Source organism: Megalobrama amblycephala, linkage group LG9 (genome assembly GCF_018812025.1).
Source record: "Megalobrama amblycephala isolate DHTTF-2021 linkage group LG9, ASM1881202v1, whole genome shotgun sequence".
NCBI lineage: Eukaryota > Metazoa > Chordata > Actinopteri > Cypriniformes > Xenocyprididae > Megalobrama > Megalobrama amblycephala.
In genome coordinates this window covers 24,704,341-24,720,433 of record NC_063052.1, presented here as the reverse complement: position 1 = coordinate 24,720,433, position 16,093 = coordinate 24,704,341, and the positions used below count along the sequence as shown (strand labels likewise).

The 16,093-nt window shown below is 37.4% G+C and overlaps 1 protein-coding gene across 1 annotated transcript in view; it reads left to right on the top strand.

The window, feature by feature from the left end:
- The window catches only part of rftn1a (raftlin, lipid raft linker 1a), a 34,002-nt gene extending 18,971 nt beyond the window's left edge, over positions 1-15,031 (top strand). The window contains exons 3-10 of the mRNA XM_048202323.1: positions 6,991-7,174; positions 8,990-9,101; positions 9,738-10,338; positions 11,557-11,760; positions 13,565-13,674; positions 13,874-13,977; positions 14,141-14,216; positions 14,384-15,031. Coding sequence (XP_048058280.1) covers positions 6,991-7,174; positions 8,990-9,101; positions 9,738-10,338; positions 11,557-11,760; positions 13,565-13,674; positions 13,874-13,977; positions 14,141-14,216; positions 14,384-14,758 — 1,766 coding nt within the window. The 3' untranslated portion in view covers positions 14,759-15,031. The remainder of the gene's footprint in view (positions 1-6,990; positions 7,175-8,989; positions 9,102-9,737; positions 10,339-11,556; positions 11,761-13,564; positions 13,675-13,873; positions 13,978-14,140; positions 14,217-14,383) is intronic.
- Positions 15,032-16,093: the final 1,062 nt, after the last annotated feature.

Sequence of the window (16,093 nt, the reverse complement as noted above, 5' to 3'; positions counted from 1 at the left end):
AGAAAATGCTAGGCATCGTTTTAAGGATTATTTGATCTTGAGATGTGAGGGGTCAGTACTAAAATCCAGGATTTATCTGTGTGTGTGTGTGGGGGTGGGTAAGAGAGAAAATCAGTTGTCTCAGTGACACTGAACTGTATTTATAGCCAAAATCCGATTTTAATTGAAATTAGTTTCTATAAATAATGCAATTCCGCTCCCTGTCGGGTTATTATAAAATAAAATAAGACCCCTCAGGACCCGACATCACAGTCATAAGCAGCAAGAATCCCTCATACTTATGAATCATATAAACACTTACTTTAATATTTATGTCATATCAATATTTAGAGAGCAATATTCTGATAGGTCAGCACAGCAGGAGAAGGGACGACTATCTAATAGATTTGCTACTAACACGTTTAGTTCAAAGGATCATTTAGAGGATTGGTTCAATGAAATCAAATTACTTCAATTTACAATACAATGAACAACTTTGTTTAAATAATAAATGAAAAAAAAAATGGATAGTTCTAGTCCTGGATGCTCATTGGTCAATACCAGGGATGCACAGATATTAATTCTGGCCAATAAGCTGATAATTATATTCATGTTGTTTTTAATATAACAGCTATGATGCGAAACACCTGCTTGCTTGTGTCCTGTTAGTTTGAGCCGTAAAAGAGTGCGTTTGGATATTAGTGCTAATCACACCTGGAAAATCCAACAACTTATAAACCCACATAGTATGTTCAAATCTGTGATTGTCTAGGTGTTTAAGACCCAGCTAGATCCAGAGAGCCCAAAAAGGATTTAGACAAGTGTTATAGTGCTGTGAATGACTTTCTGCAGGTGGGGTTTAACTGATTTACCAAAGTCTCTGCTTTTCATTTTAAGACCTTGTACACGGATTCAGACTGAGGGATATTAGTTTAGAGGGCTGCATTCTTGAGGTGGAATATGGTGCTGAGAAGGACTGTTTACTAGAGTGTTTAACCCCCAACTGGGTAAATTCTGTCTTATGAAGGTGGAATTTCCCCATAGTAAATATAGGGACAGATTATCATATATTTGGCCTTTCAGGAGAAGAGAAATCTTCTGTGTGTGTGTGTGTGTGTGTGTGTGTGGGTCATACACAAACAAACATATTTTCTCATTCTCTCACGCATAGCTACAGCACAGAGTTCCTTTGCCGCAGGCCTTTCGCGTGATGTGCTGGTTAATATAGTTCATGCTCTGGACTGGAGTGGAGTTAATAGACATCATAAAGTCTAAGACACTTCCGCTCTTTCAGCACTACCTGATGATTGCAAACAGATTTTGTTATTTGGTGAAGTTTTATGAGTGTGTGTCATGAGAGATACAGGGGTCAGTCTCAGGAATGATCTTCCCCATGATTTTTTACTGATATATTGAACAGGATACTAAACATGTTATATTTGGTGTTAGTTGACCCAAAATTAAAATTCTGTCATTAATTACTCACCCTCATGTAGTTCCACACCGTAAGACCGTCGTTCATCTTCGAAACACAAATTAAGATATTTTTGATGAAATCCAAGATGTCTCTGACTCCTCAATTTAACCACCACTTTCAAGGTTCAGAAAGATACTGAAGACATCGTTAAAATAGTCGACGCTGTTTACATCCAGTGCTTCCAGGTTCTATGTCAGAACGCTGATTACTCATTATTGCTGCTCACATGAACAGTGTCGGCCAATACTGAGCTGGCGTTTTGACGTAGAACCTGTAAGCGCTGAAACATAAACAGCGTAGGAGAATGACACAGAAGAGAAGATATTGTTAAATAAAGTCGTTATTTTTGTTTCTTTTTTTTGCGCACAAAAAGTGTCGCTTCATAAAATTTAGGTTGAACCACTGCAGTCATGTCGACTGTTTTAATGATGTCTTTATTACCTTTCTGGACCTTGAAAATGGTGATTAAATTGCTGTCTATGAACGATTTAATCAAAAATATCTTAATTTGTGTCTTACTGGTGTGGAGCGACATGAGGGTGAGTAATTAATAACAGAATTTTCATTTTTTGGTGAAATAACCCTTTAATTTTTTTAAAATTAAATCTCTCATCATATTTGAGAGAGTGACTATACTTTTTTCTTTTTTTTTTTTTGGTTTGAAAATGAATACTTTTATCTTTATTTAGCAAGGATGATGAAAATTGACAGTAAAATACATTTATAATGTTACAGAAGATTTCTGTCTCAATCAAATGCTGTTCTTTTGAACTTTCCTTTTTTTAAAGAATCCTGAAAAAAATGCATCACGTTTTCCACAAAAATATTAAGCAGCACAACTGTTTTCAAATAAATAATACATTTTCAAATAAATGAAGCCTTGGTGAGCATAAGAGCCTTATTTTGAAAAACATTTTTAAAAATCTTTAAATTATAAGCAATTCTATATTCCAAACCTCCCAGCTAACAAAAATATGTTCTAAGAACATTTTGCTAATGTTCCCATTAAGTTATGAAAACATTATTTCTTAATGTTCCCTAAATGTTCAAAACAGCCAATTTTTTAAAAGTTTTAAAAAAGTTTTTTTTTTTTTCTTGGTTATAGGCGAACGTTAAAGGAACTTCCCATTTTATAATTTTGCAAACATTATGGGAATATTACTTTTGAATGTTCTCTGAATGTTTTAAACGCTCAGAGTAAGTAACATTTAAAGGATTAGTTCACTTTCAAATAAAATTCTCCTGATAATTTAGGCTACGTCCACACGAAGCCGGAGCTTACCCTAAACCGATATTTTTTTTTTCCTCGTCTCAAAAAATATCTGCGTCCACACGAAACCACTGAAACGACTCAAAACGATGTAGTATACATGCCAGACCATTATGTGGACCATTATAATTCTGCCGCAGAAATGCACTTAAAGCAGCGAAGAAGGCTTGGATCATGCGCATAAACCTTGCGCGCTGAATACAAACTTTAGCAAAGCTTAGAAATAACACTTTATTTTGGTTCAGTAGCTTCTGCAGCATGAACGCAAGCATGTACAGTCTGCTATTGCTGTTGTTGGTGCTGTTTTGTGGTGTTAGTGCGTCTGACTAGGGTCGACACGTGGGGTGATGACATCATCGTTTCAGAAAATATACGGATTGCCCCGTCCACACGACAACGCCAAGCCGGCGTTTTCACATTTTTCCACTCTGGGACCCGGTTTCAAAAAATACCGGTTTCACCTTTCGAAAACGCCGGATCCGTGTGGACGAAACGCCTATCCGATAAAAAATTTGTGCGGTTTCACCGAAACGCGTCTCCGTGTGGACAGGGCCTTACTCACCTCCATGTCATCCAAGGCCGCATTTACACTGCAAGTCTTAATGCGCAGATCCGATCTTTTGACCATATCCGATTTTTTTGGACGACGTGCTTACATTTCTTTTAAAAGTGACCTGTATCAGATGTGTCCTTTTTACACTGCACTTGGCGAAACGTACCAAAAATAGCCTATTTGACATCACAAATCAATTTCAATGGTACATTGAGCTTAATTTATTGACATGAATTCATATAGAAACCCTTTTAATGCAATAGTTACATCCCTGCATAAAAATAATACAAATTCTTCACAACAGTATACGTACGCAGCTCCGCTGGAAGCGTGTGAGTTGAAGAATACTCGGGTACGGGTAGATATTCACAGCTTCATGGGCTCGAATCCGCCATCCTATACTAGTTTTTTTTTTTTTTTTTTGTCATTAAAACAAATGCATTCATCAGTGATTGTATCTCAAGGGCAGTTGCAAGTTTGTGTGCTTATTATTTTGTGGTTTCAATGGAACGAATAGGGACTGAAGCGCGCGTCTGTGCACGAGCCGTCGTCACTGACAACAGCGACAACGAGCACTCAGTGTGATTTGAAGAGCAACACATTTCAACGTCAGATTGCCTTTTATTTAACACAAACAAATGAAATTAATAATCTGCCAGTCAACTAGAGATGTTCCGTTTGTTATAGGTATGTCTGTACCGCGCAATGTTAAAAAACCCTCACTTTTCAATGACTCAGGAGTCGCATTTACAGGGGAATATCTGATCTGTCCGCTTACACTGCAGGCGCAAACGCACGTATCCGATTCATATCTGATTTATAACCACATATGAATGAGGCCTGAAACCGATCTGTGAAAATCGGAATCCATGCGCTTTTTTCCTGCTTACACGGTCGTGATTCATATCCGATCTGTGCCACATGGGAGGAAAAAATTGGAATTGGGTCACTTGAACCGTGCAGTGTAAACGGGGCCCAAGATGTTCATGTCTTGGATGAACTGAACACGGCACCAGTTCAGTTTTTCCGTAAGTAGAATAGGGAAGGCGACATAGGACATACAGCATAACCTTTTTGAAGAATACGAAAGTGCGGTTTTGGAAGCACTTGGAATGCGATCATTTGTTTATATAAAGCATATACATTTAAATTTTTTTAGAAAATGACCGATCGTTTCGCTAGATAAGACCCTTATTCCTCGTCTGGTATCGTTTAAAGCCCTTTGAAGCTGCACTGAAACTGTAATTTTGACCTTCAACCGTTTGGAGGCCATTGAAGTCCACTATAAGGATGTTTTCATCAAAAACCTTAATGTCTTTTTGACTGACGAAAGAAAGACATGAACATCTTAGATGACATGGGGGTGAGTAAATTATCAGGAAAATTTTATTTGAAAGTGAACTAATCCTTTAAGTAACATTCAAACAATGTTAGATGAACGTTCACTAAACTTTTGGGCAAAAAAAAAAAAAAGTTCCATGAACAATGTACAAATAATGTGTTTGTGCTAAGGTTTTGAGAACATTATTAAAGACCAGATAACTTTGAACAAACCTTCTATTAACATTACTGAAATGATATTTGTTCATAACTTTGAGAGAACCTTCCAAGAACATTAGCTGAAGTTCTGAGAACGTTCCCTGTTAGCTGTGCAACTGACAACTGAAATTTTCAATCAGACACAAATAACATAATTTCCTTAGAATTACCTGCATCCAAACATTCACGGCATCTCAGAATTCACACATATTCACTCATTTCACCCATAAGTTCATCTTGCTATGAACCGTGCTGTTATTTATTCAGTGGAAACACTAATAAACCCCCCTCAGAGTCAAAACGTGTTCAGACCATCACAGTTTTGTTTAAACAAGCTTGTCACACCTCTGAAAGATGATTGCAGTCAAGCAGTGCTCAGATTACTGCTCACTGCGGCCCTTAATAGTGCTCTGAATAATGAGTGCTGGAAATTAACTTTAATTACTGATTCCAGAAACAATTTGCTTGTAAAACCATTTCACCAGAATACTTTCAACAATTTACACAGCATTTCAGTTTGTGTGTCAATGACCATCTCAGAAAATGAGCTTCTTAACATGTTTTTTGGCAGAGATGACGGTGAATGAAATGGTTTGCACCTATCTTCATATTTTTGTCTTCTGTCATTCCTCCCCCCATTTCCACGTTATGTTGTTGAGTATGTGGTGGGGGTGAATATATTAATTCATGCAGATATAGTGTTATGAAATGCATACACACATTAGTCACCATGGTTCAGTCATCAGTTTGGGGTTGGTAAGATTTTTCTTTAAATGTTTTTGAAAGAAGTCTCTTATGCTCACCAAGGCTGCATTTATTTGATCCAAAAAAAAGTTGAAGTAAAGTACAAACAGTGATACTGTGAAATATTATTAGAATTTAAAATAACTGTTTTCAGTTTTTATATATATTTAAAATGTATTTTATTCCTGAATTTTCAGCAGTCATTACTTTAGTCTTCAGTGTCACATGATCCTTCAGAAATCATTCTTATATACTGATTTGGTGCTTAAGAAACATTTCTCATTATTATCAAAACAGATGTGCTGCTTATTATTATTAAAGGGTTAGTTCACCCAAAAATGAAAATTCTGTCATTTATTACTCACCCTCATGCCGTTCCACACCCGTAAGACCTTTGTTAATCTTCAGAACACAAAATTAAGATATTTTAGTTGAAATCCGATGGCTCCGTGAGGCCTGCATAGGGAGCAATGACATTTCCTCTCTCAAGATCCATAAAGGTACTAAAAACATATTTAAATCAGTTCATGTGAGTACAGTGGTTCAATATTAATATTATAAAGCAATGAGAATATTTTTGGTGCACCAAAAAAAACAAAATACGACTTATTTAGTGATGGCCGATTTCAAAACACTGCTTCATGAAGCTTCGGAGCATAATGAATCAGCGTATCGAATCTTCTGTTCGGAGCACCACAGTCACGTGATTTCAGCCATTGGCGGTTTGACATCTGATCCGAATCATGATTCGATACGCTGACTCATTATGTTCCGAAGCTTCCTGAAGCAGTGTTTTGAAATCGGCCATCACTATATAAGTCGTTATTTTGTTTTTTTGCGCACCAAAAATATTCTCATTGCTTAATAATATTAATATTGAACCACTGTACTCACGTGAACCGATTTAAATATGTGTTTAGTACATTAATGGGTCTTGAGAAAGGAAATGTCATTGCTGGCTATGCAGGCCTCACTGAGCCATCGGATTTCAACAAAAATATCTTAATTTGTGTTCCGAAGATTAACAAAGGTCTTACGGGTGTGGATCGGCATGAGGGTGAGTAATAAATGACAGAATTTTCATTTATGGGTGAACTAACCCTTTAATATTAGTGTGTGTGTGTGTGTGTGTGTGTGTGTGTGTGTGTGTGTGTGTGTGTGTGTGTGCGCGTGCGCATAAGTACGATTTTTTTTTAAACAATATATTTTCTGGGTAAATTATTTTTGATTTGTTTAATTATGGCTATTATTATTATTTTTATTTTAACAATATAATAAGTAAGTTGTCATGATGCTAAAGTTAGTAGTAGCTGTGTCAGGCCAATTGATGTTAGTTGAAAGATAGATGGCATGTTTATTTTTTTCTTTCTCTGCTCATTTCTCTCTTTCTGTGCCTGTCTGACTCTCTCTCGCTCTCTGTCTCTTCAGAGGTGACAGTGTCCTCATTGCTGTGTCTGTCGTCAGTCAGAGAGCTTCCAGTGCAGGTGTGTGAGTTGTATCAGAAGGGATTCGTACTGGCTGCTGTCCATCCCTTTGTTCACTCCTGCGGCCCTGCTAGTGCTAACCTACAGAAGCAGTTACACCGAGCCGTGCTCATCAGACAAACGCACAGGTATGCACACAAACCTTCAGCGTGCTTACTGCACACAAACAATGGTCGGTACACATCAATTAATATTTTCAACAGTAATAATTTTGCATTATATACTACTATGTTGCATTCTTAAATCAAATAAAGTGGCGTTGTGATTTATATTTACATTTACATTGTGATTTACTTTACATTTTAGTTTGTGAAAATGTCAGGTTAATTAAAAGTTTAGAATTGTGACACACTATTACCTTACCATTAAAGAAATAAATACTTTAATCAACAAGGATGCATTAAAATGATCAAAAGTGACAGTTAACACATCAAGAATGGTTTTCACAAAAATATTAAGCAGCATAACTGTTTTCAACATTGATAATAATAAGAAATGTTTCTTGAGCACAAAATTATCATATTAGAATGATTTCTAAATTTCTGAAGGATCATGTGACACTGAAGTAATGATGCTGAAAATTCAGCTTTACTATTACAGGAATAAATTGCATTTATATATATATATATATATATATATATATATATATATATATATATATATATATATATATATATATATATATAAAAGTATATAATGTATATATATACAATGAAATGACATGACATTTTTTTGTCTAAAGGCCTTAATAATAATTTAAAAAAGACAAAGATATGATATCCAATGTAAGGTATATCTCTTTTATTTAATCCAAAAGGTTTTAATTATATTTTGCTACATTTTAAAGATTGTGAAATGTCAAAAGGTCATTCACTTTAACCGTCCAAAGGCCAATACAGCCATTTCATTTGTGATTAAAATATCTTAAAATCTAATAAATGTATATATTTGTTATTCCCGCATGATTTTATAACATCATATATCAACAAAGTGCAAAATGGTATTAAAATTATGCGTAGAAGTCATTGCTTTGTTATGAGAAAGAATGTCCAGAAAAATTAATTTCATTGATGTCATTCGGAGTAACCAATATAAAGGAACCGTTTTGGATCAAGATATGCGGTCAATATCATGTGACAGGATGTGACATCATTCAGACACCTGCAAAGGACCACATGGTCATGAAGCAAAGTAACTATCTCTCTTTTAACTATTTAAAAAATTAACGTTTTCACTTGCTCACATGCATGTCCTGAAACATCAGGTCATTTGGTACAACCGCTATAAAACATGGAAAATTTTGTAATATTTTAAAAACTTGTACTAAATATAAAAGGTTTGATTGTCCTTTTGTTAGCTAACTAGCTAGCTATCAGCCTGTTAGCATTGTTTGAAAATATCATCATTCGGTATAACCAAAAGTTTCATTCGGTAAACCCAAACTTTTGGTTAAACCGAATGACTTTTTTGGTGGCAAATTTTGCCCATCTTGTAAAAAATGACAAAAGCAGTGTTAACAGATTATACAAACCACGTAATCTCATTGTTAACACTTAATAAAACTTCAAAATTAATTATATCTCCATTTTGTTTTTTTACACTTTTAAAAACCTTATTCGTCAATGACCCATATATATACTGTATATTCCTTCTAGTCAACGAAAATGGAACGTCCAGTATTGCATTGCATTGTGGGATATAGTCCCATGTTCAGTATGCTATGTTGTGTAGGCCTACCTAACATTTTGGTGAATGCAATTGCTAATCTAAGCATTCTATACAATTTTACATATGCAGATAATTTGCATGCTCTGCACAGTATACAGTACATACTATATCGATCTGTTATCGATCCATTTGTAAACTGAATGTGCGAGGCTTCCGGTGTCATTCGCTTCCAGTTATTTTTACCTGTACAAAACAGCTCACTTTTTTTGTTACAGTGGTTCCGACAGTGGTCTGCTGAACTGGGTGGAGCCTCATCTCACAACAGACGTGTGTTACCTCGGTCACCAGGACCCTGCCCCGGAAGTCATACAGGGCTATGTGAAAAAGGTTAGACCTTCTTTAAAAGTGAATTTGTTTTCATTCAAACAGAGAGCAGCAGGTCAATTTGTTTTCTATTCACTTACTAAATGTTAGTGGCACACTTAGTGCCATCACTCAATTAAAGATGGCACCAAAAACCCACTTACTTCAAACTCTCTCTATCGTGGTCTTACAATTCGGCTGTAATACTGAAAACATAAGCTGACAGGCTGCTGCATAGACACTGACACCCCACATTCATCTGCCATTCCATTAGTCGTCACCCCCTCGCCTTTTCAGTAATTGCATTTATCTGGAGATAAGCAGTGTTTGACTAAGTGTGTGTGTGTGTGTGGAAGTGTTTGCGGTGTGTGACATTTACAGATGATTTAGACATATGCGTATGTGTGGCATGACAGTATGATGATTGGAAAATATGGTTTTCATTAGCGTTTCCTGTCACAGCTCCACAGATCTTATTTTAAAAGCATCTGCAGAAAAACGCTCCACCTTCCTCTTCCAAAGACACTGTAAAATTATTCATATTACATTGGAATCCATTTACATTCATTGTCAACTTTGATTGTACACTTTGAATGGGACAGGTGTTATGATGAATGTCTCAATGTCTTCAATTGGTCCTGGTTGTTTTTGGGGATGCAGGTGCAGGATTTGGCTGATCAGGGAGATCTGTTTGTGGGGTTTTTGCCCCAGCCCGGCGGGGGTCCATATTTCCTCGGTCACTGGGAACCAGAAGAGCTTTCCTCCTTACACTCCAGCCCCTGTTCTGTGCATCACAGCAGCAGACCTCCAACCCTCAGCCCTGTGAGCGAGCGGAGCCAACAGGATAGAGACAATGGGGATCGTCGAAACCAGAATCACACAAACTTTAATCCAGATTTTGAGAACCAGAGCCAACATGATGAAAACTTTATGAACCACAGCCTTCAAATACAAAGCACTGAGAGCAGCCAGTGCTGGAATAATCAGAATCCTTTCACTGAGAACCATCAGTGTCCAGAGTATCAATATCTGAATGTCGAATGTGAATGTACACAAGCTGAGGATTTAAAGAACCGAGTGTCATCGCATGAGTTTATTTTAAGCTCTTGTGCACCAGAGCCGCATCAGACTCAAAGTACTAGAATGCAGCCGGTCCCACCCAGCTGTGATTTGGCAGAAAAACACAAAAGAGAGCACAGAGAGCAGGTCAAAAGCCAAGACAAACCCAGCAAGTGCACCGCAACCACCCAGATGTTGAATCGTAAGTGCAGTCTATAGAAATACAGAGAAAGGGCTGGTGGAAAAAAAAACAAGAAAACGTGTTTTCTTTTAGATTATATCAAGTAAAATTATATCAAGAAAATTATATCAAATGTGATGAGCAATTTATAATTTGCAGGTGTGTAAATAATACATCATTGGAAATAATCTGATTTGATCCCAATTCTGTACTAGTGATGAAATCACTATGAAATCTCAGTATTGGTCATCATTTGGCTCAGTTCACTTCCATTGTGTTGGTACAATTCATAGTTATTTTTTAAAAAATATGCTAATGACTCAAATGTAACTGGAGAGACCATTTACATTATAGTAAAATATAAATATTGACAAAATACACCACATGGAATCATTCATTCAACCAATTCGTTCAAAAACACCGATTGATTCAGGAATTAAACAAGTGACTCGCTGATTCACTGCGTCCAAAATCGAATACTCCCCTAATATATAGTACATGAAAAATGGTATACCAATGGAGTACTATGTCCGAATACTCAGTATTTAAAAAACAGTAGGCAAAAAGTACCCGGATGACCTACTACTTCCGCCGAGATTCTGAAATGGGCATTCAATGGACACTTTGCTATCCCATGTGAAAACATGGCGGATATAGTACGTCCAAATTTAACTCATATTACACACATTCATACTATATAGTATATATAACCCTTGTTCTCTGAAGGAGGGAAAGGAGACGTTACGTCAGAACAAACTGACGAATGAGACCCCATTTAAAACAAAATGTAGTACCTACTGTAAAGTATGCGATTTCGGATGTAGCAACTGTCTATTTGAGTGAGCCATTGACTCATTTACTTAACCGATTCATTCAAACACACTGATTCATTCAGGAAAGCAACTGTCTATTGTGCGATAGAAATTCTGCTGTGGCTTTGCTTGGAATTATTTCCATTTGTGGAGCAAAAGTTGACAAATTAGCGGAGAATATTGTTTAATATGTAAGTTACTCATTACTAACTTTAAAACAACATCTGCTGTATAAAATTAATAGCACTCTCAATCGCGCCATTTGCCCGTTTATTAGCGGCTTTGTTTTTCATAGATATTCGGAGCAACACTCTTGCCCGTGCTTTTCTATAAGTTTATTTATAATTATCTGGCTTTTTAAGTCTGAATCAATGTAGCAACAGAAAAAACAAACATTTTTATTAAGTATTTGTCTCTGTATGTGTAGGTGTGCAGGTGTTCGCGCTGTACAACCATACGATAGTTCTGTCGGGAACGCCAAAATTCTTTTCTCTGAGGGTTCCACTGCAGGTGCAAAGGGAGGCAGGGCTTGTTAGCTCGGTTGACTCTCATTGGCTGGATCACATGACGCAGCACTTCAGAAGTGGTGCACAGCTCATTGACGGCTACTTTCACCTGGGAGATGATGCAGGTACTGGAAATGTTGTGACAATTTACAAATGGTAGTAAATTTTCCTGAATGTAAAAACATGTTCTACTAATGTATTACATTTAATCATTTAGCGAGTTTCAATCAAATAACGATAACTTAGAAAAGACATAAATGTGATCAAATGCATAACAACAGTAAAAATGAATAATAAAAAACTGAATACTACAATTCTAAAATAATGATAAAAGTAATTAAACTATATTGCCATAAGTATTGGGACACCCCTCCAAATCATTGAATTCAGATGTTCCAATCGCTTCCATGGCCACAGGTGTATAAAATCAAGCACCTAGGCATGCAGACTGCTTCTACAAACATTTGTGAAAGAATGGGTCGCTCTCAGGAGCTCAGTGAATTCAAGCATGGTACCGTGATAGGTTGCCACCTGTGCAATAAGTCCATTTGTGAAATTTCCTCACTACTAAATATTCCATGTTGTGGAAGTGGAAGCAACTGGGAACAACAGCAACTCAACCACGAAGTGGTAGGCCACGTAAAATCACAGAGCAGGTTCAGCGCATGCTGAGGTGCACAGTGCGCAGAAGTCGCCAACTTTCTGCAGAGTCAATAGCTACGGACCTCCAAACTTCGTGTGGCTCAGATTAGCTCAAAAACAGTGCGTAGAGAGCTTCATGGAATGGGTTTCCATGGCCGAGCAGTTGCATTCAAGCCTTAAATCACCAAGTGCAATGCAGAGCGTCGGATGCAGTGGTGTAAAGCACGCCGCCACTGGACTCTAGAGCAGTGGAGACGTGTTCTCTGGAGTGATGAATCACGCTTCTCTGTCTGGTAATCCGATGGACAAGTCTGGGTTTGGCGGTTGCCAGGAGACTGCATTGTGCCAAGTGTAAAGTTTGGTGGAGGGGGGATTATGGTGTGGGGTTGTTTTTCAGGGGGTGGGCTTGGCCCCTTAGTTCCAGTGAAAGGAACTCTTATTGCTTCAGCATACCAAGACATTTTGGGACTTTTTGGGAACAGTTTGGGGACGGCCCCTTCCTGTTCCAACATGACTGCGCACCAGTGCACAAAGCAAGGTCCATAAAGACATGGATGAGTGAGTTTGGTGTGGAGGAACTTGACTGGCCTGCACAGAGTCCTGACCTCAACCCGATAGAACACCTTTGGGATGAATTAGAGTGGAGACTGCGAGCCAGGCCTTCTTATCCAACATTAGTGCCTGACCTCACAAATGCACTTCTAGAAGAATGGTCAAAAATTCCCATAAACACACTCCTAAACCTTGTGGAAAGCCTTCCCAGAAGAGTTGAGGCTGTTATAGCTGCAAAGGGTGGGCCAACTCCATATTAAGCCCTACGGATTAAGAATGGGATGTCATTAAAATTCATGTGCACATAAAGGAAGGCGTCCCAAAACATTTGGCAATATAGTGTATTTTATTAATCAGCTCAGCGGTTTTACTAATGACTAAAACAAATTGTATTCATACAAAGTCCCTTTCAAGGAAAGTCTGTTCATCTATCTGAATAGGGAGATCCTAAAATCCTAAAAAACTGCTAGCCATACTCACATTTAAATAACATATTTCAAAACAGCAACAAAATCTGAGATGAACTGTTCCATAAATGTTTTTAAGCTCAAATTGCATTAAAAAGTCTGAGTTTCCCAGCTGCAGTGACGCAATGACTTTACTAACTGGCAGTTGGCCCTTTTATGTATTCTGCCATACTGCAAGTCGCACTTTCTAACATTCATAGTAATAGGAGTAACTCCGTCTTTGAATTCATATCAACATTTTTCAATCCCTTTCTTTATTTATCTTCAGCATCTTCTTCCACTGTGGAGAGTGTTTTTATCTTCCAAAGTCCTTCAGGTGATGTTGGGCCAACCACAGTGTACGATGCTATTGTAGTTGAGCAATGGACTGTGATTGATGTAAGTCTACAGGGATGTTACATCCCAGATTCAATTAAATATTGTATTATATAATTTGTGGTACATTAACACCCATCTTCTTATGAAGTGACTTTTAAATGAGTGCAGACATGTGAACATTCACACAATTTGTCTCAATAGGACATGAGTGAAATTCTTTCACACATTAAGTTGTTTAAATGGCACCTCTGTTTTGCAGGGTGTTGCGGTGAAGACAGACTACATCCCTCTGCTCCAGTCTCTGGCTCCATACGGCTGGAGACTAATGTGTGTGCTGCCCACTCCCATAGTCAAAATGAAAAGGTCCCAAATTCTTACTAAACCCTTAATCAAGACCATTAAGTTGATACAGTGTTACAGGGGCTAATTATAGTATAAACATAACCCAAAAAAGAAGGCTTCTCTTAGTTTGTATTCTTGCTTTAAACAACTCTTACAGACCTCTGATTTGTTATTTTTGTCTTAGTGATGGAAGTTTGGCCACAAAACAGATCCTCTTCCTCCAGAGACCCACGCTGCCTCGCAAGAGGAGAGACTTGACGGTGTGTATGCATGGCATAACGTTTATTTCTGCCACAAAAGAAAAGATTCTGCTAAAATTAGATTAGAGTTGTCCAAGAGAACTGTGTGAAATTGTAATAGCGTTGTCAGTTCGCTTTAAAATCCTCAAAAGTAGCTTAGTGTCTGACAGTTTGTGTATGTTTTCCAGAAACTGCACCTCAGAGGTCAAAACAAAAGAAACTTGAATAGTAAGAGGACATCAGAGAGGGAGATATCACCGCTGGCAACGATTGAGAGAGAAATGGAAAGAATGGAGAGAGAAAACACAAGTCTGATGAGACAACGTGAGATCGTCCAAAAGGAAAATGGGCAGACTTTGCCAGAAAGCCCAGAGAGGAGAGATCAAGCGGAAAGGACGGTGGAATTCCACACACAGAGGATCGACATCCCAAACATCAGCCCAGCAAAAAAGGATGGCGTTACAAACAGCGATCAGGAAATAAAGCACACGATTACGTGTGGTAAATTAGAGGAAGTGCGAGCGGTGGTAACAGAGAGAGCTTTATTCTCTGGAGTGTGCTGACAGTATTCATTTATGCATATTTAACCATTACAATATGTTCATGTTTATTCAGGCAAAACACACTCTCATCAGGCCTTTGTCTGGGCATATACATCTGCTCGCAGAGCAACTGTCCTGGTAAGATTGCGAAGAGGCGTTTGAATCTCATGATTATTTGGGTTTTTAAGGTGAATTGCTGTGGCAAATGGCAGGAGATTCAAACAAATATGCGAAAATGTCCATTCAAGGAGCTCTGAATATGTTAACGCTGACCAATGTGTTGAGACTTGTGCCTGTGCGAATCTGTGATGTTAACTCATTTTATTACATACATATAATATTAGCATATGCAATATGTCACATTAGCTCAAATGCATAAAATCCTCAAAATTTTCATTTATTCAAGACAGTAGCAGTAAGGATGGCAGTAACTGATGTCTTTGTAAAGTAACAGTTATAGTGAACGTCTGTGAGATTATGTTAATGGTGTAAATAAAAAAAAAAGCTTTTAATCATGGGCTTAAGATGCAAATTAAAGACACAGCATTTACAGCAACAGCTTGCAGTTTTCTTCTGTTTTTCATTGAGACTTTAAACAATTCCTCAATATTAGTGGTAAAGAATTTTTTGAAGAACCAGGGGTGTAGCAACCATCCTCCCTAATTTGTGGAAGATAATTATATTTTAAGAGTTCAATTTTGCCTAATTATAATGAAAATAAAAACCATCATGGCACCTGTAGTCTACCTTTTTACAGTAAAATTAGATAACTAGGGCCAGGCTAAAAAAAATGATAAAATGATACTGTTTTTGTCAGATTTTTTTAAATGAATTTTTATATTGAAACAATTTCAACAAACAAATTTCGGTCTTTCACTTTTGAAATATTTTATTTATTTACATTTTCAAATTAAACAACAAACAAACAGGGCCCAGATGCAGTTATTGCCAGTTGTTACAGTCACGTTTAGTACAGAGGTGGGAGGAAAGGTTGTTGATACAGGAACACAAATAGTTTACTATATTTTAGTTTTTTCAAAATGAGTTAGGAATGGATTCCAAGAACGGGAAAACGTGTCCATTTGACTAATGCGAAGTTTTTCCATTTGTATTATGGATAGCATATTGATTATCCATACCTGAAAGGAGGGAGGAGAGGGAGACTTCCATTCCTTCAATATCAGTCTCTTGGCAACTATCAATCCCAGTTCCAATGGTTGCCGGCTTATAGTTGGAATTGCCCTTATTATTTGTGAGCAGCCAAAAATAGCAAGTCCAGGCTCGGGCTGAAGGGGCCTCTGATATGCTTTGGAGTACCAGTCGAATATTTTAGACTAAAAGTTTGTCAATGAAGAG